We start from the raw sequence: 26,374 nt of genomic DNA on the forward strand, positions 1-26,374 counted from the left end.
CATCCAGGATTCATGATCCCGATCCAAGCTTCAATAAGAAGACGAGGAAAAAGAGATGGATTAGAGGAACTCTGAGCAGTCATTGTCCAAGAAACCAAGAGCTCTAAATATCTGAAATCGATGTAGCAGTTTTATTTTTGCGTCCATACAACCTTTCCTTTAGTTTGGAAGTAGCAGACCCGTACATTTTTCTATCAGCGTCCTGTCCAGGATAAACTTCGCAGAAAGAAAGCGGTTGAAAGGCTCATAAGCGCACAACTCCCTCAGTATGTAACGAGAATCATCTTTATCGTGTATGTTTCAGGATCAAACACTGTGTCTGCTTATTCAGTTTTGTTTTTCTCGTTCTAGTTTTCCCATCAGTGTGGTGGTGAATAGTGTTTAGTGTTTGTCACACATGCTCATTTGATTTGTTTTGATTTGATTCGCTATCCTGTTATCAGCCTGTCTGTGTCTGTCTGGAGTCGACTGTCAACATTAGCCGGTGAATGTTTAATATTTGTGGATGTGGCACAAACCTGCTCCCTCTTTCTGTTCTGGATCTTCACTGTTGCATCATGCCAAAGCCCCGATCCAACTCCAAAAAGAATTCATTCATGTTAAATCTGATTGGGATTCTAACTGTAGGCAGTTATAAATGAATGATTTCACACCCAACATTGGATTTGATAGCAAAGCCAAAGGATGAAACTGAAAGCACTATTGTTGGAGCTTGGAACAAAAATAGTGAAAGAATTCCATTTATTTGTTCTGAAAGCTGAACTTGAGGACACAACGTTTTCAAACCCTGGTAGATGACCTTCTGTGGATATTGTTTGCGTTCTATATTTATATCATGTGAGAAACTCGCTGTGCCACATGTCAGAGAACAACCCTTCTGTCTGTTTTCACATCAACCTCATGTCTACAGATGTTTTTACATTTTTATCAGAGAAATAAACTTTAACAAACCTGACCAAACTCTTATTGACATTATTGATATTTTGTTGAAGTAAAAGACATTGGATGTGCAATCGAACCTTAACTGGTGACTGTTTCTGTACAGATCAAAATGTATACTGGAGTCATATTATCTGATAAAGTAAAGTGAAACTGAATTCAGATTTGAGCTTTGACAGTTTGTTCATGCAGCATATTGTACAGTGACTGTCATCTGTGACGACATTGTTAAATAAATAGATTTACATTTAAAGACGTGTCATACAAAGTGCTAAAGCATAACCTAATGGCTGCATGGAGAGTCCGTGATATGGGAAAATTCCTGGAAATTAGATCTTTCCATCTGCAATTTTCTGCACTGGTGCCACTGATGAGGAAACATTTTTGGACTGTTTGTGCAAATTAATTTTTTCAAGAGTAGCACAACCAAAGGGGAAAACACTTTCAACCAATCATTATTGATCACTTCCTCAGTCGGCCAGGGGAAGTTTTTGGTTTATCATGTTTTGGTTATAATCCCTCCTTGTAGCTTTCCTAGAAATAATTCAGTGAGACTTGATTCAAAAAAGAACAATCTAGTTTAATGTTAATGGAAAAATATATTCCTGTATATTTAAGAGCTGCACAGGGCTGTAGTCACCTCACAGCAAGAAGGTTCCTGAATAATGGACCATGACATCAACATTTTACCCAAAGAAAAAACATTAGACAATGACAATTCTTAAACATGGGAGACGGTGGGACCCATGACAGGGACGGCTGGGCGTGGGCTGGGCAGTAACCCTTCCCTCCCAATTATGGGTAAGCCAGTGTAGAACAAGACAAACAGAAGGTGACACAAACAATAGATGTCTGCTGCTCTCCTCTCCAACGGCCCAGTCTGTTCTCATCCCTCATTGCTGTACAAGCAGTGTTTTGGTTAACCTTGAAATGTGTGATATGGTATCATAAAATGGTATATTACACTATTAGAATTACTGTACTGCCTTCTTCTTGGTATATAATATTGTTGTTATTGATATTATATTTATAAACATATCACAATATCATAAAATTATGTATCATCATTTCTATGCTGAGGTGTAAAGTTAATTGTTATAAATCATTATTCCCGTATTATAATACTCTTAATACATGACTATTACATCATAACAATAATATAGATTTTTTGATGTATTAAACATACCATTAGTATGAGAAGAAACTGTGATGTTGAACAGTATGTGGTAAGTCTATTGGCGGCTGTGGCTCAGTGGTAAAGTTGTTCGTTTCTCATCTGGCAGGTTGGGGGTTGGATCTCCAGCTCCTGCAGCCACATGTGGGGCAAGACACCTAACTCCAAGTTTCTACCTCTGCGTGCGAGTACGTATGAATGGATTAGTTATACTGATGGGACACTCTACAAACAGAGTACGAGCTGCTGCCCTCTGGTAAGAGGTTCAGAGTTCCCCGTTGTAGACTGAACAGGTTTATAGATGAATGTATCCCCATTTCTATGAAACTTTTAAATAGTGGCAAATAAGACTGACTGGCACTGGAATTGTCTTTGCGCATTTGTAATGGTATTTTAAGAACCTGATGTTATTTATATACTTAATTTTTAATAATGTTTTTCATTTTATGTGAATGATGTCAATTATTGTCTTTTTTATGTCTGCAGCACGGGTTAAGAGTCAGATCCAAATTTCTCACTATGTGAGACAATAAAGTTCATCTTGAATCTTTAAACAGCAGCCTCTGCCATCATGGTGTGAACAGAGAGGTGGAACAACACTTTGAGTAGTCAGAAGACTAGAAAAGCACCATTTGTCATGTGTATGTAGATATGTATTTATACATATGATATGTGTATATATTTCAAAGCGTGCTTCATGTTATATGCATGTATGTATTCCTTCATACATCATATTACAGCTATAGCTCACAAAGATCTTTTGTAAAGATGACATTATTTTACTCTGCCTTAATATGATGTTTTAAGGTAGTTCATTACTTATTTATGAGTATGCTCTTTTTTTTGTCCTTTCCTTCCTCCTCCCCACACGTGATACTCCCTCATTCATCAAACAAACCCGTCCAAATTCAACAACAGAGAGAGACTGTCTTTGCCTAGAACAGAGATCCAAACATGTGCACTGATGTAAACTACAAAATACACCTCGTTTCATTTGAATTTATTTTACTCAGATCCTCTTCATTCTTTTTCCTTCTTGTTTTACTATGATTGGATTTCTTTTTTAGACTTTTCTACAACATTCTTATATTTCTGTAAACTTTTTAGTTTGTACTCAGTATTCTCTCACAGGGTTGGTTTTGCTGTTACTCTTTCTTCTTCTTCTCGCTTGTCTTAAACTTCGTCACATTACTACAGTGTAAAAAAAATCCAAAAAATCAGAAGAGTCATCACAAGAGATTTTTTTTCAACATTTTATTAATTAACGCAACTTACAGTCAAGCCAAAGAGTGAACTATATTAAGTGATACATATTCACATTATGTCCTAAAAGGGTTTACAGCATATCTTGTGTTCTGTAAGCATAATTGTTAACAAAAAAAAATATTAGGAAATGTAAAATAGAAATCAAAGCTTACAACTTTACAACAACAAGAACAAGGAGCTTAGCAGTGGATGTGAACAAATTAGAAATGAGCAACAAAAAGACCCTCACCAGAACAGGAATGACAGCAAATTCAGTTTTGGCATGTCGTGGTTTAAATAAGGGAGAAGCGAGAGAGAGAGTAAAAAGAGAGAGAAAAAAAGAAACAACAACTCAACACTGAGCTCAAAATGACACAATGGAAGGGAGGTTTGAATTCACGCGGCTGTGCAGGGGCTGCCGTTGAAAAGAGACTTTGGTCACTTTGCTTCTCAATCATGGCTTACAATTCAAAACAACACGGGGAGAAAATGAAAATGGCCGAAGAGGGAAAACAACATGAAAAAAACAAAAACGGAGTGTCCTGGAATCAGCTTTATGTAGAAATGAAGAGGGGAATAGATTTGATATTTGTAAAAGACTACAGATGATTGTCTGTTTTCCTTTTAGTTTCTCGGTGGACTACAACTCCAGGACAGCCTCTACATTCATAGGAGGTAGATAACAGGCAACGCTTCAAAGAATGTGTCTGAACGGGAATCAAGCTTTCTCTGTCAAGTCTGGGGAATTGTAGTGCATAATTTGTTCAACTTTTAAGGCCAAATAGAAACCTCACGTGTAGATCTAAGGCTATTTTAAGACAAAGGTGCAGAGGGGGGGGGGGGGGATTAGGGGAGAGGGGGGGGCATAGTAAAGCAGATACAGCCCTTTCACGACATTACCTGAGTCAACAGTCGTGTTTTATACCACAGAGCCTCGCACGAGGCGTCTTCATCAAATAAACCAGATTTTTTTTTGTTGCTACACAGACATGGGAAAAAAGAAAAGAAAAGAAAAAAGACAGAACAGACGTGGCTACAACGGAGAAATACTCGGATGAGATTTACATTTAAATTGCATAAATGACACATTTGGATTTGGCCACAAGGTGTAATGAATTGATTTGTTACAGAACAGAAGTTGATCAGATGTACTGGTTGTGGCGTGAGCACAGCCATGTGGTGACATTCAAACCTCCCCCCCCCAGAACAAAAGGGGGAAATGAAAATTTGACTGAACAATATGAAGTACACTACAGAAAAAAAGTCAATGCAGCATATATCAGGCTTATGAGGTACTTCATGAATATATATAGATATATCAACCTTTTTAGAAAAGCTCTTCAAAGTCATATCATTCCTTATAATTCCTATTGATAGCATAAAATACCTCGTCAGTTATTTCTTTTTACTTTCCGCCCCCCGGTGGGCCTTTTTTTTTTTATTTCTTTATTTGAGACTGCTTTGAAAGTGCAAAAAACAAATACTGATCGTTCTATGCAGCATCTACACTCAAGGTTGCATGATAAATTCTAAAAGAAATGTAAATCATTTTGTCTTTATGTGGCGCAGAAGATTTTTTGTGAAACCTTTTTTTTTGTAAAAGGGCTCACAAACCAGATGGTGGAGAGAGAGAGAGAGAGAGAGAGAGAGAGAGAGATGTGACAAAAAGGCACACATAAAGACGACTACGAATGCGCCGGATGTTTTCATTCAAAGTTTACGACAGACTGAAGCTATTCGCCACACGACCTCACATGTACCTCTCGTTGAAGTTTACAATGTTCTGATGCATTGTAAAATGTGTTTTCAAATGTGTCTATTTTCCCTTTGTAAGTCGTCGTTTTATACCCTTGACAGAAACGGTGTTGCGTCTGGCTTATCCGAGGTGGAGTGGAAATGAACGGAGGAAAAAAAAAAAAAAAAAAAGGTTTTATTGCAGTACTGGGTTAACATGGCAAAGAAAATTAGGCATTAAATCACGTGGAGTGGCTTTATCCAGTATGAAACTTTGATATCTCAACATTCTGCTGAAAAAAAAACACAAACAAAAAAAAAACTGAAAGTCTAAACTGTTCATTGGGCGTTGTCTGAATCTGACGCAGAGAGGACAGACTGGCATTAAACAAACAAATCACAGCTAACACACCAATGTTATTGCTGCACCAACACCTTTCCAACAAACATGTCTCCAAACGTTTACTGGAATATGAACACCCTGTCAGAGTGAACAGCAATGCCCCGTCTGATGGCACCTGTATGGGTATATATTTCAGTTATGATAAAAGTCCTAGATTGTTCTGGGCTGCTTCGGTCTTCAAAAAAAATATTTAAAAAAAATGAATGACTCACAAGACACGCCCAATTACAAAGATTTGGTCCCCTGCAATGTCACCAACTAAAGCATCCAACCAGTCGTGATTACTTGGTTTTCCATTTATTAAGGTTAAAAAGGAAAGAACAGTGCTCTCTAACACAATATTGGCTTGAATTGGTTTGGTCACAACAATTTTTTTCGATTTTGTTACAATTATTACAAATTAGGGCTTATATCAGCTAGCACCTGACACTGCTCTGAGGTAGTTTTTTTTTTTTCCCAAAGATGGAAAAAAAAATAGAAAGCCAAGTCATGCTGAAGACTAGAAATGCATTGAATATACAAAAATACCCACATGAGCCTTCCATGATTGGATGCATATAGATTAGCTGGATGGTCTTGGTTCTGTTTGGTTGGTTTTGGTTGAGTTGGATGAAGCAAGGTAACAGTTCTCCACACATGAAGTCAGATTTACAGAACCAAATATGACTCTTTATGTCCACTGAAGGCAGCCAAGCCGTTTGTCTGGCTCATCCTGGCCTTGCTTAAGTCAGTTGATATGAAGCAGTTCTATCATGCTAATGTTTGGCGGGTTAAGTGTTTACAGATACAACCAATCTTAATTTAACATGCTAACGTATACCATTAAGTTTTAGCATTACTTTTGTTGGTCACAAAACTAAAGAGAATTGAAACATTTGCCACTATAGTGGCACGAGGTTGCCAAAATTAAACGGATTCATTACGAATTTTACACAAAATGTGCAAAACTGTGACCAGCTGGTAATTCAGCAGATATGGTCATTGGATCACCAAAGTCTTTTGTATTCACCGTTCCTGAACACAAATGTTTGAACAAAGTTTCAGGGCAATCTGTGTGAAAGTTGTCAAGATATTAAAGTGAAGACAAAAACATCTGACCAACTTAGCCGTCCGTACAGCTATCCTGCTAGCATGGCTAAAAATGAGTCTAAACAACAACGGAAGCTTGGCTGCTGAAGGACCGCTTAAAGACCCTTCATTACTTTTCTGCCTCCAGGCAACTTTAAAACCAGGACAAAGACCAGACAGGACGACCAGAATGTGGCGCTGTGGTCAGTGGACAAAGGTGTAATGGTTCTTTCTCAGGTCGACCATCACCACGTTTGATTTTGTACTCAATAATTCAGACTTAACACTACAGAGACCTCATGGACACCACACCAGTGTCACATGGCTACGGGTATTTGGCATGATAAAAACTGACGTCAAGGACAAAGTGATTCTTCAGAAAGGTTTCTCTAAAAAAAAAAAAAAAAAAAAGGAAAAGAATGCTTGCCGAGTGCTTTTTTTTATTACAAATGGTAAGTTCTGGAAAAAAAAACCCAACTGCGCTGTCATACAATCACCAAAAGTAAGGAACAAAAAAAACAAAAAAAAACCTTAGATTGTTTGCTTTCAAGTGTCAGTGCACTAACGAGTTAGTGCACTGAACTGTGGGAGGATTTTCAGGATTTTACAGGACAACTCTGCAAGATCAGAGCACAGGAATATATGACTTAGGCCTCGCGCAGAAGCCAAACATCTAATAGCAAACATCACACACACCAAAGCAACCATCATATATATATACACACACGCACACACACACGCGCACGCACGCAGCTCTTTATGTTACAGCACCTCACGCAAGCATGACGATAAAGATGACGACGCTTTGCACCAGTGTGAAACATCCAGAGAAAGCCATCTCAACTGCAGACTGGGGTTCTACCTGCTGTAAATCAGTGAACAGATTCATGATTCCAGCGGTGATGTGGGCGATATCTTAATCCATGAAATATCAAAGGAGGAAGCATAATACTTTCTGCATTTCATAAAGCCTATAAATAGAAGAAAAACACACCCAAAAAGTAAAAAGACGAGGCTATTCACAAGAAGCAAAAGTGAGTATAAATGTACTGGATGGATCGCCTATACAATATTACAAACCACGCAGGCTCTAAGTACATTCATTGATATTATTTGGAGATAGGAAAATAGGATCTACTCTACAAGAGGTTTTCTTTATATCAGCAATAGTTTCTTTCTCTACAAGAGACGGATGAGAGGCAGAGAGGAGGAAAGTTATTTTACAGAGGGGAGAAAAAAAAAAAAAGATTTGTATGAGTTGTTGCTTTTTTCTGAAAACGAGCTGTACTTTATTCTAAAAGTAACAAAAGTAAACAGGCTGATCGTTACAACTTGGAGGACATTTATCCCAGGCCTTCTCAACTGGATATTTAAATATAGAGATACATGACATAAAAAAAAAAAAAAAAGACGTGACTTATTAATTCCATCAGCTTCTGATATGACTTTTTGTTAACAAGCCAGCTGTTTCTAGAACCTGCTCCTGCTCACTGCTTCAAAAGACACGGGGGGGAAGCCAAACTGAGGTGAAGAATTGTAAATCATGTGAGACAATATATCCTGTCGTATCATTACCTGTGCAGGTGTTTTGAGTTCCTAACTAAGCACCTCGGGCACCATTAAACTGAAAGTAGCTCCACATTCATCCAGGCTGGTGTTTTTTTTTTTTAAGTATGTTCCATACACATTCTCCACTCAGCTTGTGATCAAGCAGATTTCTGGATATTGATATGTAAAGTCTGGTGGTGTCGCACACACAACCTTTCGTTCATCATTATTTACCGTATACATAACATATGTATAAATCCCCACAGAGAACCTAATGTCTGTAGTTAATGGTCTCTGTCTGACACCTGTCAGTTTGTGTCACATAAAAAGCACCCTTATGTCTCGCTTCACTGTACAAAAAGGCAACCCCCATCCACAAGTTTCTCTCTTTTGTTTACATTTTTTTTTTTTTTTTTTAAAAGGCAGAAGAGTATTTCTCAAAGACGACGCACGCTGAACGCTGGCTGCAAAGGTAGAATCCAACACCGAGGCTTCTCAGGCGTGTTTGGAGAAGCCGCCGTCTGAATGAAAAACAAAAGAGGGCCGCCTGTCTGCCAACCGCTCAACCAGCTACACAAAGTCAATTCTTGTTTAGTGCAAAAACAACAAATGTTTGAGATTTTTTTTTTTTTTCTCCAGGGGGGGGGAGAAAAAAAAAAAAAAAAAAACAATTCCATTCTCATCTGCTATGTTAAGGTGCTGGTTCAGGTCATTTAAACACAAACAAGAAGCAGTAACTACAAGTAAGAAGCCATCTCCTCACACCATGATGAATTTCAGCATGCTATTATTTAGGACACTTGTTCACTTTCCTGACACGATATGACAAGTGTTTTCTGGTGAGTATCACATTTCTGAACACAGACCCCACACCAGTCTCCATCAAACTAGAGAACAAGACTCTCCTCATCCAGTCTAACTTCAACACAAATATTTCAATGCATGATCGCACAGTTAAGAGTTATGTATGAACATATTTGATGTGGAATTCAATACGCACTTTATAAATTGTCTTTATAATATTTCCAACTTAAAGGCGACTTACACAGTCAGCACCGCAAAGGGTACGTTTACAATTCCATCAAATCCAGGACATGCACCCATGAGACCCGATGAAGGCTCTGCATTCATTGTTAAAAAAAAAAACAAAAAAAAAAAACTGCTCCGGCGTTTAAATCAAAGTCGGCCGTTCCACTGGTGCATAGAATTTAAAAAAAGGAAAGAAAGGAGGGAAAGCTGAGTGTGAATACAAACACTCGTCAAAAGAATTTGGTCGTGCAGCTCAACGCTAAAAAAAAACAAAAAAAACCCTTACAGGAAATAGAAGACACATTCTCTCTTTTCAGTTTGAATAAAAACTATGGAGAAAAAAAAAAAAAAAAAAGATTACACAACTCCATAAAGTGAGAAAGCGTGTACAGCATCATGCACACAAAGCGTTTCAAACCTCTACTGTCAATGCAAGACTCCGGAAAAATGCCAATTAGATTAGATAGCAGGGGTAATTATGCAGAAATGGCCAGCAGTGTGATGTTACCATAACACTTAAACAGGTAACAAGAGGTAGAACACACAGCCATTTCCAGACAATTACACCGGTGTCACGCGATATGGCCGAGCCTCCTGCAGCGATCACGTCTGTAGAAGTCACACTGACACTCTGCTATCAAAAGTGCATCTAAATTTACATGTTGTGAGACCAGCACCGATAAGAACAATATTGACATCATAACAGTAAATATCAAGTACATGATTTCTTTCTCTCTTTTTTTTTTTTTTAGAATGCCCCACAAACACAGTCAGTCGGATCTCTAGTTGCTTTACAGGTAAAAATGAGTAAAAAGGATGACACACAGAGGTCGTCAGAGGGAGAGGAAAGATCTTCGACATGATGAAGCATCTTTCGGTTTCTGTTATAACGTACATGTACAGAGCCTTGTCGACTAGTCCAGTGAGGATTTAAGGTGGTTTACAGTGAAAACTTCTAGCACCTAGAATCAAGACGTTCCTTTTTTTTTGTTTTTGTGCTTACGTCGTGTCTTTGTGAATATTAAATCATGTAAAAGTTTGTAATCTTGTTTGGCTAAGAAAGATTGCGTGTTACAAAGGATACACCCAACTTTTCAGGCTATAAAATCGACAGCGTTACAAATGACCACATAAATACTTCACCCACCTTTTTAAGAAAAAAGGCATGAAGATGCTGAAAAGCACTAAGAAAACGCTACTAAATGCAACATGCTAAAAAAGAGAGGGGGTGGGGGTAGGGGGAAACAACCAAGAAGAAAAGAGAATAAAAGCCCTGATTATCTACCTCTAGAAATGACCCAAATTCATGTGAGAGACCCCCACTGAGAAATCTCTTGGTTAAAAATGATGCATAGTTAGAAAGTGTAGACTACTTGCCTCCAATCAAGACTATGTGTTAACTTAGTTTTCAAACTCAGGTGGGATGTTAGGAACTGTCTAGAATCATTAGTAAGACAGTCTCAGAAGGCAAGAGAGTATTTGCATTTAAAATCTGTATAGAAATAGACAGAGTGAATTTAGACTACATGTGGGCCGGTCATTAAAAAAAGAAAATCTCTATTCCATTTTCAGCAGCCTCCGCTGAAAGCTTATTCAAAATATACCTCATCACCAACATGACTCTAAAGTAGAAAGACTCACAAAAAGTCATTTGCATAAAACCCAAGCTTTTGTGCGACATTTGCTCCCGCTTCATAGAGCGAAAACTTTTTTTTCCTTTTTTTTTTTTTTTTTTTAAGGGACTCTGATCAGTTCAACTTGTTGCAGCTTTCACTCCACTGTACCGAACGCCTGGATATCAAGCGCCACACAAATATCACGCTCTTGACGGAAACACGGCAGAAAACAAAAACACTATCCTGCGGCTATTTACAATAAAAACATGAAAGAAAAGGGTTAACGTGTAGAAAAGGAGGAAATCAAACACATATCACAAAAAGTCTAAAAAGAGGAGTCAGCTACATGCATATTCGTAACAAAAAAAAAAAGACAAATTGAAATTAAATTAGACTACAAAAACAAAAGGGGGAGAAAAGGATTTCATCAAGTCCCCCTCTATGTTGATTTCTATGTCATGTGTCTTTTTATCAACACGGCTCAGAGTACATTAGAAAGGTGTCCTTGCTGGGAACCAGTCCCAATACACTTTCTCTTTCAGATCAGACGTTCAGGAGAGGCAGAGAAGGGTCAAAATGCTGTGTTTGAACCTCTAGAACAAACTAAGGGTCGGTTCAAGGGCTGTTAACAAATCTGATGCAAAGAACTCTTTTCTGTATGTAATCACCAGATTTGGCATATTGTGGTACTCCGTGTCAATCAGGGATAAATACTGAAAAACCCCCATCACATGTGGGCCTAATAGTTCTTCGTCTTCACATAGAAATGACAACAAAAAGGTGGTCTCAAATGGCACTTTTCATCACATAGTGCCCTATGTGAAAGAGTCACACACAACCCTCAACATGTTAAGTACTTAAGTCCTGATTGAAGTACCCATTCTGGTCAGTGCACTTTGCTTTGATTGGCTGATAATGTTTGTCAGGAGGAAATCAATAGGCATAGAAACAGCAAACAGCCCCCCCCCCTTCCTTTTTTCTTTTTTGACAATATTTGTTCCTTCTCCCTTCAAGCACTGAGGCCCAAAACACAAGAGACAGGAGAAGGAGGGTGAAACCTATGAGTAATAAAAATCACCCTGATGTACAATGACACTGTCCACTAGTTTAGAAAGTATTTCTTCTGTTAGTGTACATACTTTTGCTTCAATACTTTTGCAACATATTTCCCCAACAACAAATAATAATAAAAAAAAAAAACACACACACTAATGCGCAACTTTTGAATGATACCTCTTCCTGCTCGAAGCCCAGAAAGAGGGATTACTTTGCATCTTACAGTCTAACAGCTGGCTTTGTTTGGGTGGGTCGGGGAGGGGGGGGGGGGGCTGATGTACAATTGTAGACACATGGTCAACTGACAGGTCTCTCATGTAGGGAGATCACCACTGTGGCGCTATCTACAGCTGACGGTGAGACAGCGAGGGGGTAGTGTGTAACATCAGTGGGGTCTCACCCACGCCGACCTCCGGGGGTTTTGCGGTCTCAGGCAAAGTACATGGTGCGCAGGGTGTCCTGGTGGATCTGAACGGCCTTTGCCAAAGCCTGTTGGTCCCGCCCGTTGCTCTGGCCTGATGTGTGGCTGCCCTCGGCGCTGTGCAACACAAACATTAAAAAAAAGTTAGGGAACTGTTGAGGGCTTCACGAGTGTTTAATGATGTTTGATTAACAAGAACTCATATCATGAAGAAAAAAACAGTTTAAAAAAAGGTTCTTAGTCCTAACCTGTCATGTTCTTTGTCCACCAAGTGATAGCGAGCCCTGAAAGCCACCAAATGGGCGTAGTAAGCTGGTGCTGGGATGGAGACTGACCGGGTGCAGCGCACGTAAGTGTGGCAGAGCTGGTATGTGAGGACCTGCAGTTCATCTGACGTGAAGTGGTTGTCGTCCCAGAGCACGTGATAATGAGACGGCCGGCTGGTACCCTGCGAGAAAGTGAGAGTCGATTTTGAGTCGAGTGGATAAAAACAAAAAAAAAAAACAAACACAAACATCTTGCAGAGTCGACCTCCTTCTCTTCTTTGGCCAGATTTGTTCATATTTTGATTTTTTTGTTGTTGTTGTGCTTTCTTCTTCATGGCTACTTGCTACACGTGTTCTTCATTCAGTTCTTACCTGAATTCCAGCGTGACTGCAAAGGTAGAAGTCAAACTCTGATGGATGAGTGATTTTGGTGTCCACCGTGGTGCCTGCAGGAATGTTGCCACTTTTCCCAACCTTCAGAATGAAAAACACAAACACTATGGATTCTATTCCTTTAACAGATATGAGAAGGACATAACCAATCAAGTGTTCGACTTATATACTTTCTCTAGTGTTATTAAATGTCTTACGTGTATCTAAGTGTACAGAAATTGAGTAAGCCCTTGGCAGCTAGTTTGGTGCCTTCGCGTGACAATAGCTTGGGTTTATACTTAACATGATTTACTTGCTTTACTTTAGGTAACCCTGACTAACTACAATAACCGTCTTGCTGTTGTATGCCATCAACAAGCAGTCAAGTTAAAGTTTAAATCCACCCTTCTTGTGAAAGGAGAACATGCAGGTCTCTCTTTTTTTTTTGATGAAGTTTATGATATAATTGCCTAAATGTCCACCCCAACCATTGACATCATACTCACCCTCTCGTTTCTGTCCATGCAGAACAGTCTCGTGTGGTGTCTCTTCTGCACCACCACAAAGGTGATACCAGGCTGGTAATCCTTCTCTAGTTTGATGCAGGCCTCGCGGATCGCCAGCAGCTCATGCTGAAGGACCTGCATGGTTTAAAGTGACAGGACATGAAGGGTTAACAGATGACTGTTTGCATAGGGTTAGGGTTATTATGATGAAAAGCTTTGAGACTATTCTAAGGTGTTAACAATTAGCCATACAAAAAAAATCAATCAGCTCCACTGCATGCATTATCAAATGATAATTGTCCTGGGTTCTAATAGTTTTCTGAATCATCACTACCATGAGTTTCACCTGGTTGAATTGGCCCTCAGAGATGCCATCACGGTAGTAGATGATTCTGGTCGGCTTGAAGCGGGTCGATTTGTAGAACTGGATGAGCAGCTCCCTCACCATGGTGGCCAGGTCCTGGATGATGTCCTGACGGTGCTGCTGCACCCGCACTGTGGCGCAGTATCTGCTAGGGTGGGCATCCATACTACCCACGACCTGAACGGGGAAATATCAACAAGAGTAAAAAAAAAATATGTCACAGAACATCGTGTGAAAAGTGTAAGGTGCAGGCTGATGGGGAGTTTCAGGGAGGTTAACTTTATTTAGGTTATTTTTGAGTTTATGGACTACCAATTTGGCCATATTGAACAACTACAGACGTATGCTTTGAAGAGCCATACGTGACCTACAACATACATTAAACAGTAAAATGAATCATCCTTTGCTCTTTAGTCTGGCGGACTCTTTACCCCCAGTCAACAGCTGGTAGATACCTGCCAACATAAAACCTGGTTTGCAGGTAACTGGTTTTTAAGCACATCACTGCATCAACAACTTCTTGACTTCTAAGGGTAAAAACATTTTAAAAAAGCAGAGACATGACTGATACGTTTCACTTAAACACTTATTTTTTTACATAAAGCAGAGAGAGGCAACATTTACTTTTCTAAACAGACCCCATCAGTCACGATGTCTGGCTGCAGCTTTCTTTAAGTGAGGTAGCACATGGTGGAATTCTACTGTGATTGTCGTCCTTTGGGTGTTGCTGGGAGCAGCCTGGACTCAGTCATATAATAAATGTTCCGGCGATAACACCAAAACAATGAGTTAAAAGAGGCTCCAGAACTGCATTGATGGTTGGTGATTCTAGGGCTTAAGCTAGCATCCCTTTGTCATTTTTAGGAATGGTGTGAAGCTACTCACGGCAGCGATTGAAGGCTTTTTGCCATCTCCTGCAGGAGGGTGAGTCACATCTGCACCAAGGAAGATCACCGGCTGCTGGAACACCAACGGCCTGGAGTGAAAAGATAAACAGTAGAAACAGTTAAAAATTCAGCACAAAATAAAAAGAGAGTATAACAACATTTTTTAATATGTGTCCCATCGATTCATCTCATTATACGCGGGCCTTTACTCACCTGCCCTGTGGGAGGAGGATGTTGTTGACACCACCCAGCTTGACGTTGATCTTCAGACAGAGGTTGGAGAGGGTCTGAGGTGTTGTTTTTTGAACGTTCTTCACCTGCACACACTGCGTGGCCATGCCAAGTACCGTGTCCCCGACACGCTTCACCTCGGCTGCAACACACACACGAGGGCAACAAGGTGAGAAATTAATGAAACACTCTCTGTAAAAAAAAATAAAAAAAAATGGTGCAGTCATCTGGGACAGGATGCGTGGTCTGATTCACCTCTGTGGCATCAACACATCCGCATCATCTGTAAAGCTCTCAATCCTTTTATGCAGGATGTGATTCCTGGAGTTTCAATGAGAACATTAGCGTCATCTGGTCCAAATGCTTCTTTTTTTTCTTAAAGCTTCAATAGAAGCAGTAAAACTCACTCAGCAGGAATGTTCATTAGAATCAGACCAACTTCATGGGACTCAAATATGACTTCTCTTAAGATTTAAATCCTTGCTGATTTCGGCAGTTTGTGAATTGCATAATGTTTTTGTTTTTTTAACTGTCCAAACTTAACTCTGTCAAAGCATTAGTTTTCACAACGATCGGCTTGCTACTTATGAAGCGAGTCATTTTCTGTGAACTCCAGGCTGCGTGAGTGGATCCCTTACCGTAGACGGGCGTCTTCCCGGGTAGGATGACGACCACCAGCTGGAGGCCCTGGTAGGTGTATTTGAGGTGCCTGAACATGGGCTCCACGCTGTCCGCTCCCTGGGCGTATTTACAGAAGCACGGCTGACCCTGGATGGGCATCCCTGCATCCCTCGAGATCTTCCTCAGCTGATCTGTGAATGCTCTGAGAGACACACCGTTCAGTTAGGGTTTAGATTGTAAGATGCAAATGATAAGGTAAACATCAAAGGAGAACATGTCTTGCACATGCTATCCATTGCATCAACGATATGTCAACACGCACATACACCTTGAAACATACTCGAGATCAGAACACGAATGCAAAAGAGAAAACCTAGCCAAGCATCTCAGATGAAAATTGCACAGCTGAACATATTCATCTTGCACTCTTTTAGCTCAACAAAGGCAAAAGACTTTCCTTATGGGGCCAATCAAAAGATTCTAGACACCAGACTGTTCAGTTGTGAAGGAACAAACTGTTGGACAAATCAAGCATGACAGCAATGTGCTGTGTCAATGTTTCATTGTGTTTGAGGACTTTTATTATGAAGGTGCACTGCAGGAACTTGCTACAGGAATTAGCCATCCTCTAATTTTTGTCTTACTTGCCATTAGACGCATCCAAAGGACAATGTTGACAATGACACACATTTGCAATAAGCAGGAATGTTTCACGTACTTGAGCAGGAGTTCAGTGCACTGTCTCTGCGGTGCGAAGCAGGCGATGGCCCACACCTTGATCTCAATGCCAGTGTGGAACTGCTTGTTCCTCATGTCCCAGACTCCTTGGATCGGTGTGGCTATTGCTTTGTTCTGAAATCGTCAATGAACACCAGCTTGTTAGCAGTGCTAGTGCAGTTTGCAGGACATCACGTAGTTCCAATGATACCAGTAAAAAAATGAGTGCTGTCTTTCAGGTAAACCATCAGCACATCCACACGACTGATCATCTTACCCTGCCTCCGTACAGAATGGAAGGTGCTTGTAAGACTCTGCCATTTACTTCTGTCATCTCATCCCTCACCATCACTCCGAATTCACGTACGTAAGGGTCAGTGTTGAAGTTGGCACTCCTCATCTGGATAAAAAGAAACAAAACGGTTTTGTTAGCTGTGAATATCTCCTCCCATCACTTAACCCCCCCCAACACCTGCAAATGCAGCCATGTTCAAATGTCTGTCAAGATTTTCATTAAATGCAGTGATGATGGAAAATGTTGTAATGGTACATACAGTATTTGAGCCGACAAAGACACCGTCTAATTATCAAAACACATAGAGGGGCTTGCAGGCATTGTGCAGCGGAGCAAAAAGCGTTTGTGCGGTTTGTGTTTAAATCATCCATTATTCAGTCTTTTGGGGGAGAATGTGCCCCTTTCTATGCAAATCAGCCTTAATCCGAAAAAGTGTGTAATTCACTAACACAAGCGCTAACAGCTACGCAGCGTAAGAGTGGAATAACATGTGCAGAGACCAGGTGGTGACATCACTGCACTACACCTTTAAGAGATGTCTCGCTCAAACTTTCCATTGATCAGGAAAACAGTTCAGCCTCTGCTTACCTTTTAAATACTTTATCTTTATTTAAAGTCTGTAAATATGACTCTGATATAAGTATAATTTATATAACCAGGGGTTAAATCAGTCTGAGTCAGTGGCTCCACACTTTGTCCACATCTGTGGGGACGCTCTGGCGTCGTTATGCACGAAGACAACGTTTGTTTTTTTGTAAGTTTGTTTGAAATGTATTTATTTTTCTGGCTCAGAACTGACCTCGAAGTTTCATTCAGTAAACACTTATCCCAAGTCTCTTTCACACATGCACTGTAGGCCTGAGAATGTCCCAAAGTTTTCCCATGTGAGCAGGAAATATTCAAGATATTTCAGTTCTGCTTAATGGGCTGATAGATGATGTCATTTATGCCGAGCAGTGCTTTGCTGCTGTATACTGTCCTGATTTCTTTCTGGAACGTGTCAGGAGTGCTAGTGTGAAAAAGGGCTTCGGTGACCTACCAGTTTACTGATCTCATCCTGGCGGTCCGGTGCCGATCGAGCTGTGGCACGAATCATAGTCGAGGTCTGATTGTCGGTCAGCTTTTTGATGCAGCGCTGTCCTGCCACGATGTTACACACCTGGGATAAACAAAAGAAGGGCGAGACAACAGTTTAAGAGAAAACATTTAGAGAAGTCTCTTTGACCAATCAAAGAAAGAACGAGTAGGATCTGTTGCTTACCTCAAGAGGTAGGTAGGTGTGTTTCTGCTCCTGTCCCACCTGTAGACATGGGAGGTGGGGGTATCTCAGGATGAGCTTGTATTTGTCTTTGAAGTACTGTGCTACTGTGCATTCAATGGTTTGGCCGTTTTCCTGCTGCAGAGGGAACCTGAGGGAAGAACAGAGACCAGAAATGTCAAGAGGAGCCACATTTCTCCAACAACAACCTCCTAAAAGCTGCTCAGCACATCACATTTAATGAGCAAAGAGATCAATGCCAAGACTTTACTCACATCAAACACTCAGTATGTGCTTAAAAAACACAACGTCTAGAAATAGAGGGAGCCTGCATTATACACGGCGCTAAATACAGAAGAATTCATGTAACAACAGTCTATTGTGTCTTCACTGTAGACTAACGACTGAGCTGCAGTGAACTTTCTAATAATGTAACATGACCACAGGCGTGATGAAGAGCGCCGTCTTACGTTTGGTGGCTGGCTGGCCTTCTGGTCACGTTGCAAACTCTGTACTTCCTCTTCATCTGCCCACAGTGAGTGATCTCCACCTTCAGGCCTAGGTATAGGAATCATGTAAAAAGATAAACAAATGATTTTAAATACCAAAATCGTGAAATGAAGAGACATTTTAGTGACTTAAGATATTGTTCATAGGTCCTTACATGTTACGGGACAGAAAAGGGACAAACAGAAAATGTCTTCAAGCAATAACAGAATTAAAGGTGCACTGTGGAGTTTTGGTAGAGGAATGTGAAAGTTGGAGAAATGTACAGATTCTGTGGTATATGTTCAGAACTCTATACACAAAGTGTCCTCAGAGGAAAATGTGGCCCCTATGGAACAGTGTTTGAAGATAAAATGCTAGAAGTTATGGTGGAGGGCCCGCACCAGTGAAACCATAACTCTCCTGGCAGCTTTTTAGGGACCAAATGTTTTTCGTTGAATAAAGTTTGCGTATTGAGTTCAGAAAATATAGCATAGAATTGTTTCACTTCTCCAACTTTTAAATTTCACTACCAAATCTACATAGTGCACTTTTAAAGATGGCGTTTATTTAACCATTAAATTTGACACAAATTTTGAATCATGTAGCCGAATTTTCTCCTTGATGAATAGATGTTATTGTCAAATAACACAAAGAATCTTAAGGTCCTGACACACCAAGCAGGCAGCAGAGAACTAGTGGCGACTAAGGCCGACTGTGGCGTCGCCTCGCGGCCCTTTTGTCTTGGCCAAAAATTAGCTCTAGAACACACCGCAAAGACTACAGCCGACAGACAACCACCACGTACGTTCTGCGCATGCGTGAGAGGAAATAACTCCCCATGCCAGCAGGCGGCGGTATTCCATTGTTATGATGCAAGAGCATTTTCACACCGCTGACGCGCACCACTCATATTATAGGTACTACTAATCCAGAATAATGTCTGATGAAAAGTTGAAAATGGCACTGGTGTTGTCAGCCCTTGGTCTTTTAGTGGAAAAAGAAAAGAAGAGGCCGAGCCGACAAATAAGGAGAAACCGCACTAATGGGTGAAAGCATGGATACTACAGCGGCATGCTCAAGGGGCTTTCCCCAACATGTGTCGAGAGCTGGAGTTAGATGAAAGCTCCGAACAGCCAATCAGAGAGGTTCTTCATAACAACTGCGCAGGCGCCGATTCAACTTCAACATGTCGAATCGGCTTTAAAAAAAAAGCAGACGAGGGGGGGGGGGGGGGGGAGCGACGGATAGCGACGGAGCTGGACACACCGCAAAAACAAGGGGCGACGGTCGCTCACCGTAGGACCAACTAGGACCGCTGGCCGACGATCTCCTTGATGTGTCAGGGCCTTAATAGGGATTCGAGCAAAAACAAATCTTTTTGACTGAAAATTCTGGACATATAAATGAAATGCAGAGGAGCTCCCTACATTAGCATCTTAATATTAAAATGTGTTTCCTATCAAATAAAACGAATAATTCATTATTCAAAATCAAGGGCAGTAGGTATGACCATGGCTGTGTCTTTAAGTACATTGTGACGGTAATGTTTGAACACACTGACAGCCTTATTGTGCACCTATTCATATTAACCCACTGGCACCAGGCAGTGATACAGCGAACTCAAGGGAAGTGAAAATTGTGACAGAGTTCCAAAAACAAAATGCAGGTGGGGGCGTCGGGGAGAATTCCCCATAAATATATAAAGTTATTTTAGTCTGCAACGAAACCTTTTAGGAGTGTGTTGAACTTAGAATATGAAAAAGGTTGAAGCTTGAGGAGGAAGTACTCAGGCCTGCTACTCGAGCAGCTCGAGATAAGAATACCTGAAGTGTAAAACAAGGCCTCTTGAAAGTTATGCACCGCACTGAACATTACTTTAAGAGGGTTATCAAACTTGACCGTCATGTTATGGACTTTCATTCTCCTGTGTTTCACTTTGGTCAGGGTAATTTAAGTCGCTCATTGAAGCCTACAAACATGATGTGTCCGGGAATGTGCACTCAGATGTTAGCTACCAAAATGAGAGCTGACTTTAAGTCTAAACCGAACATCATGGAGCAGACGAGAGAGAAGTTCTTATTCTCACATCCAGATGAAACACCGCAGAAACATGATGCTATACCTGTGTTTCAATTCACGTAACTGCATGTAAAGTTGTCAGCAACCCCCATTCTCCTTGTTTCTTCCCCCGTCGGACGGACACAGACCAAAAATATCATTACAATTCTGAATATGACAAAATTCCTTGTGGCGACAGATCTTTGATCCCTGATCTAATTGACAAGAAACGACAACATCTTCTGCTCAGAATTTCACTCACCTTTAATTTCTTTTGTAAACTTTACTCGCTGAGAGTCGGTTAAGGGCTTCTGTTGTTCCTCGATGCTTTTGAAATCCAAGACCTCACACATAAACTCGATTACTGGCTGGGCTTTGTAGAACGCAGTGGCTGAAACTGCAAGCGAAACGAGCACGCATGGGTGACAATGACCTTACTGAAATAACAGAAACTTGTGTGTGAAGAAAATTAAAAAAAAACTGAAGTTACCATCGATGTTGAGCATCATCTTCCAAAGGGAAGGCCTGACAGACTGGTGGAAGCCAAACCACACCTCTCGACCACCGCCGAGGGGGTTCGAACATCCTTCTGAGGGAGTGAAGAAAGAACGGCCCACTGGGGTGTACCTGAGACAAAAGGAGAGTCAGCCCAACAGCCCGATTAATATACCAACAGAGATATTTTCATGACTGGTTAAAAATCAACATTTGTGACCCTCGGTGAATGAACATGTTGTTGACAACACTCAGCATTTGAACAGTTTTACAGACACAAAGAAAAAGTAGTTAAGAGTCTTTTTGTGGAAACCCTGATATTTTATGTCTCTTGGGTCAACGTCTGAAATCCAGAAGAATCACAACCCTGATTTATGTTTGAGCTCTGATATAGAAACAGATTTTATAGACAAGTTTGAGCATTTATAAAAAAGATTGCCCCCCTGCCACTTTCCCCATGTTAACCACCCTCAGCCATTACAAAATAAACGTTGACAGACGTACCAGAAAACAGAACCAGTTAAAAGACAATCTATCGTGGATCTAAGAATCTCTTCTTAACGATAACAAACCCACCTCATAGAAGGTAAATGTCTCATGACCACATCCAGGGCTTGGACGGTCTCAAACGGGACGCTTGGTAGTCGTCCTGCCAGAGCCTCGTGCAGAGCCTGCAGGCTGACGCAGGACACCCACTTGATGGAGACTTTGAAGCTGCGGTCTTTGCCTTCACCGGGAATGGTCACCTCGAGTTCCACCTGGGTGACAGACGGGCGAGAAGACACAAAGACAGAGGCACTGCAGTGAGAGTTCAACTTTTTGCAACCAATCACTAAAACATTCCTAAAAAGGTGTAGATTTAATCTGTTGTTTTTTTAAATGACATACCTTGTCTCGGCCAATGGGTAAAGGCATGGCGGTGTAGAGATTTTTCCTCCCGTCATACACTGGCTTTCGATCACCAAAGATCTGTGTTTTAAAGTGCTGGACCATGTGCTCCACAATTTCACTGAGGAAAAAAAAAAAAACATCAACAGGAGAATAAGCACAAAGCTTATGCCGTGTACACGGACATGCAAGGGGGCTGCCGATGCTCACCGATTGACCCTCCTGGGGCATTTCTCGGGCTTGATGTCGATGTCGTAATGGTAGACCTCCAGTTTGGGGATCTCCATTTCAAAGAAGTTGGCCTGGAGCTTGATTGTCCTGCCCATGGTGCCAAAGTCTGGCCGTGATGGAGGTTTGAACACATATTCTGGCACTGGGGAAGATGGGGGTTCTGGAAAAAAAAAACATGTATAAAAGACACTGGACATTTCCCCACAGTCTTTAGGACCCAAGTGCATCTGGACAAGTCACTTATAACTCATAAGTTAGTATTTATTAAGTTATTATAATAGAACCAGTGGAGAGTCAGCATTGAGCTGTACAGGTTGTTTACAGCAAGCTAGTTCATAATCCACACTGACACTTAGTTAACTGTTGACAGTTCACTGATTGTTGTTATTACAGCTGAATCCCAACTCACCTGACACTGGGAAAAATATTCCAGGTCATTCATTTTAGTGGGTAGTGGGCTTCTGAGATGTCTGGCATTAATGAGGCTATGATTTGAGTACTGTTCTACCGTGGAGAGAATGCATCAGGCCTTGATCATTAGCAGACACGTTGAACCACGACTCTATAGATCTGCAGCTTCAGATATTACAGCGAGACCTTCAGTGCAAACTCCCCGTGCCCATCTGAGCCTTATCTTTACGCTCCAGCTCTGCTTATTCAAACAGAACGACACCCATAAAGCCCAGTAATGAATATATTGAACAACCTTTGCTGTTTACAAAACCAGTGTCATTAACAGCACATGATGATGTGAGCTCAGAGGACCATGTAGCATGTCTTCAGTTATCTCATTTACAGTGCACTATTTCATTATTCAGCCAGAAGTTTAAATTGTATTCCTGATGAGTAAACATTGTGATGGGCGAAGTCTTTTTTTTTTTTTTTTTTTTTTGCCATTAACACTGGAACCATGCAGCAGCCAGTTTAAGGATTTTAAAGGCCAAATATGGAATAGAAACTTACCAGAGCTTGCTGACCCAGAGGAACGGGGTCCCTCGGCCATCTCAGAGGCTGCAGAGGGGCAACAAAAGACATTTTAAGAAGTCATTATAATACAATTGATCTAATGCACACTGACATTTCTAGAAGTAGCGAAAATGTATAGTTATGTTTCTGTCTTGTTATAACACACACACAGGAGCATTTTTTTGATCGAAAAAATAAACATTGAATAGAGTTTTACTAATTTTTCATCGCAAACACCCATAACAGTATGTATTTATCTCTTATCGATTCCACAGCACCATCGTCCACAATCAAGGCCAACTTTGTCAAAGAGCCCTTATCAATCTGCACACAGAAGGAGTCTGGCAAGCTGGTTATCTCAGTCCACTGAAGACACCCTTTCTTGGAGAAAATAATGTACACGCTGAGACAATTTGTAATTTAGTACCACAAGAAGAGAAGAGATGCCTCCTGCAACATTAGAAACCACACTTTCCACTGAACCAACCCAAATAACTATATAAGACAGAAGGACAAATCTTGCACAGTTTACCTGGATAAACAGAGACAAGTGAGATAACATTATCTGATCTATCATATATCTATATTACAGTCACACAAATGAAAACCAACTGTTACACTGTGTTACCTCACTCAAACTTCATGTGTATCCTCCATAACCTCTATATGTTCAATGTCAAAAAGGTTGAAATACAACCACAGCGCAATATCGAGGCGTCCTTAAATGTAAACACAGGGGCAAAAAAAATGGTAACACATGTGTAATTACCAAATGAAGTCGGATACTACCCCCATGACTAAGATTGGTGATGATAGCATGGTCGGCCGCTTCAACTTTCTACTGGGTGTGCAACTAGCACATCCTCAAAAACAACAATCATCTTTGTCTTTAATAATCGCGCATCTGATCGAGGATACAAACGCCGATCAATCCAACCCCGTGTGATTATATCAGGCAGCTAACACAAGTTAACATGCGAATTACCCAGGAGCTAACTTGGCTAGGTAAAAGCAGCTTCTTGTTGTTGCACGCTAGCCTCTGCTACTAATGCCTCCACTTAGACCGGGACGAGATGTTCTTGATCGCACCATTTCTACTCTTGTAATAATCAGGGAAAACAGAAATAAGAATTCAAAGTGTGTTTCAGCAGTGGCTCGATGCAATGAGGCACAACAATGCTGCAACTAGTGTTAACATTTACTAGCTGTATCGTTTCGCCGATGCTAATGTTAGCTCCAGCACTTACCTCCAGTAGAGGAATACATTTTGTCGACTTTTTTAAGCGTGTGTCGTGGACCTACGAACACTCCACTTTATTTAGGCGAAATCCCACCGAAACTCATACGTGGTCGAAAAGTATGTAAATGAACAAGAGCAATGGAGGAAGCCCAGTTCAGAAATAAAGATATATAGTTAGCCAAGTGGTAAATATTTGGAGTGTCTCATCCTCGGCACGGCCCCATCCCCCCAACACACAAAACGGGAGCCGAGAGAAAAGATAGTACGGAAAAGAACCATGCAGGCCAAGAGGCTCCCCTCCACTGTACTTCCGCCTTTGGTCGCTCCCCCATCAAGCCGACTGACTGAACCATGACGATACTACATTTTGGTTGTTTTTGTTTTCATATCAACATGGCACAAGCGCAAAAACATTTTGTATTGCACTTTTAAAATAATACTTATAATAATCCGGTAACCTGTCACCTATGTAACAGAGAAACACAAACTAATAAACATCACTAGTATGCGCGTTCTAGTATCAGATATTTACAATTTATAAAGGCTGACTCTTCCTAAAAAAAAAAAAAAAAGAAATCGTGCCCAATCCTTAGAAGCTCTCAACCAGTGCATTTTGGTGTAAATTAAGGCCAAAAGAATATAAATTGTTGTTGATGGGGTGAACAATCTTGCTGGCTGCACGCTTCAGTGACGTCAGACGCACTCTGCGCGCTCTCAGCCCTGACCCGAATTCAAATCTGTAATCACAGGAAAGGTAGATTTCACGAGATTATATAGATAGAACGACTTTTTTTTTGGTGTGCCTAACCATATCGCCCTGTATGTCTGATATACCAATAACAAACCGAGGAAATATAAACTTGTTAAAGTACAAGCCCTTACAGTCTATGGGAAAGACAAAACAAGGAGAAATTCGTTGCGCGGGTAGAGGAAGTACTTCCGGGGCATACAAACCAGGTAAACGAATAAAAATAAGAATTAACATTTTGTAACACTCGGGTACATTTTTCTTTTCAGTTACAAGGTGTAACAACTGTACAATGTTAAGCGAATGAGAAAAAGTTCAGTTTTAATACTTGTTGATAAAAGAAGGAATAAACACGTTGAATTCTAATGTATTGAACAAGCAAAGTGACAGTAAAAAGTAGTCTATTACAGCCTTCCGCCCTTACAGAAACACCTGTGCACTATCATAGACTGTAGGTATAAATAGGCTATGTCGTGTATCATTCGATTATTCTTTCATTTCCCTTTGTCCTTTTTTTCTTCTCACTTCATGTTTGTTGTAGGTTTGTAGTAGAACTGCCGAGGTGCCCTTGAGCAAGGCACCAAAGCCCCTCCCCACCATCAGCTCAGGAGCGCCCGCTGTGAGCAACTCCGTCACTCTGACATCTCTCCATTAGTGCATGTCCATAGGATCCTGTTTGTGTGCATGTGTGTATATACTTCAGCCTATGTGTGTGTTGCATGACTACAGAGTGTAAAAACTGAAATGTTCCCTTGCGGGGATCAATAAAGGTTAATCTTATCTTATCTTATCTTATGGACTGTGTATTCTACCTCCTACTATGAGAGTAGTAACGATGGATATAATATTAAAATACCCTTACACCTGCTTCCATCAGCCCTTTGGATTTTTATTTAATTTAATTTCAGTATGTGTCTACATTTTCTGTTTGCATAACAATAGGCTTCCTACATTGTCTCTCTTTTTCATTGAGCGCCCCATTTTCCGTAGTTAACTTAAATATCATCCACCTTGATCTGTCTTTTTTTATTTCTCTTGGAGTCTTCCACTATGCGATGCTTGGTGTGCAGCTTTTTGTTTTGGCCACTAGTCGGCGTTGTCCACCACTTAATGGGTAGACGGAGGTGCTGAGATTTGATTAGGCATGCTCGATAAAAGGTTTTAAGATGAGATAAGATAAGGTGAATATTGTATTACCCAATTAGCAAAACGGGTCAATTTTTTTTTCATTATATTAAAAAAAACAATCGCAAAACTGCTGGTATGTTTGAAAAGAAGCCTTAAACAGTGATTTCAGGTTGACGTCGTATAGCACATGAAATGAACTATAGGCCTACTGGTTCAATTTTATGTCACGTTAACTGGACATTAAACACTTTGATGAAATACAGGCCTAAATTCAGGAATTAACTAAAGAATGATTTAATCAGGTTTAGCAAGGGGTTAAAATAAGTGTAGGCTATAAATAAATAAATAAATAAATAAAAAAGCAGGAAAGGTTAAATCATT

At 40.5% G+C, this 26,374-nt stretch overlaps 1 protein-coding gene across 1 annotated transcript; it reads right to left on the reverse strand.

Moving 5' to 3' along the window:
* Window positions 1-6,955: 6,955 nt before the first annotated feature.
* Window positions 6,956-24,405, reverse strand: ago2 (argonaute RISC catalytic component 2). Its single transcript, XM_061059328.1, has 21 exons — window positions 24,125-24,405; window positions 22,875-22,922; window positions 21,891-22,071; window positions 21,681-21,801; window positions 21,369-21,550; window positions 20,788-20,924; window positions 20,560-20,694; window positions 18,221-18,308; window positions 17,754-17,901; window positions 17,532-17,651; window positions 16,475-16,597; window positions 16,199-16,332; window positions 15,498-15,682; window positions 14,842-15,001; window positions 14,627-14,717; window positions 13,724-13,918; window positions 13,378-13,512; window positions 12,872-12,973; window positions 12,482-12,681; window positions 8,679-12,350; window positions 6,956-8,564 (listed from the first exon to the last, which is right to left on the reverse strand). Exons 1-20 carry the CDS (start codon window positions 24,141-24,143, stop codon window positions 12,242-12,244), a joined length of 2,613 nt encoding a protein of 870 aa, XP_060915311.1. The 5' UTR covers window positions 24,144-24,405; the 3' UTR covers window positions 6,956-8,564; window positions 8,679-12,241.
* Between the last annotated feature and the right edge of the window lie 1,969 nt (window positions 24,406-26,374).

This window comes from Labrus mixtus, chromosome 16 (assembly GCF_963584025.1).
Source record: "Labrus mixtus chromosome 16, fLabMix1.1, whole genome shotgun sequence".
Taxonomy (NCBI): domain Eukaryota; kingdom Metazoa; phylum Chordata; class Actinopteri; order Labriformes; family Labridae; genus Labrus; species Labrus mixtus.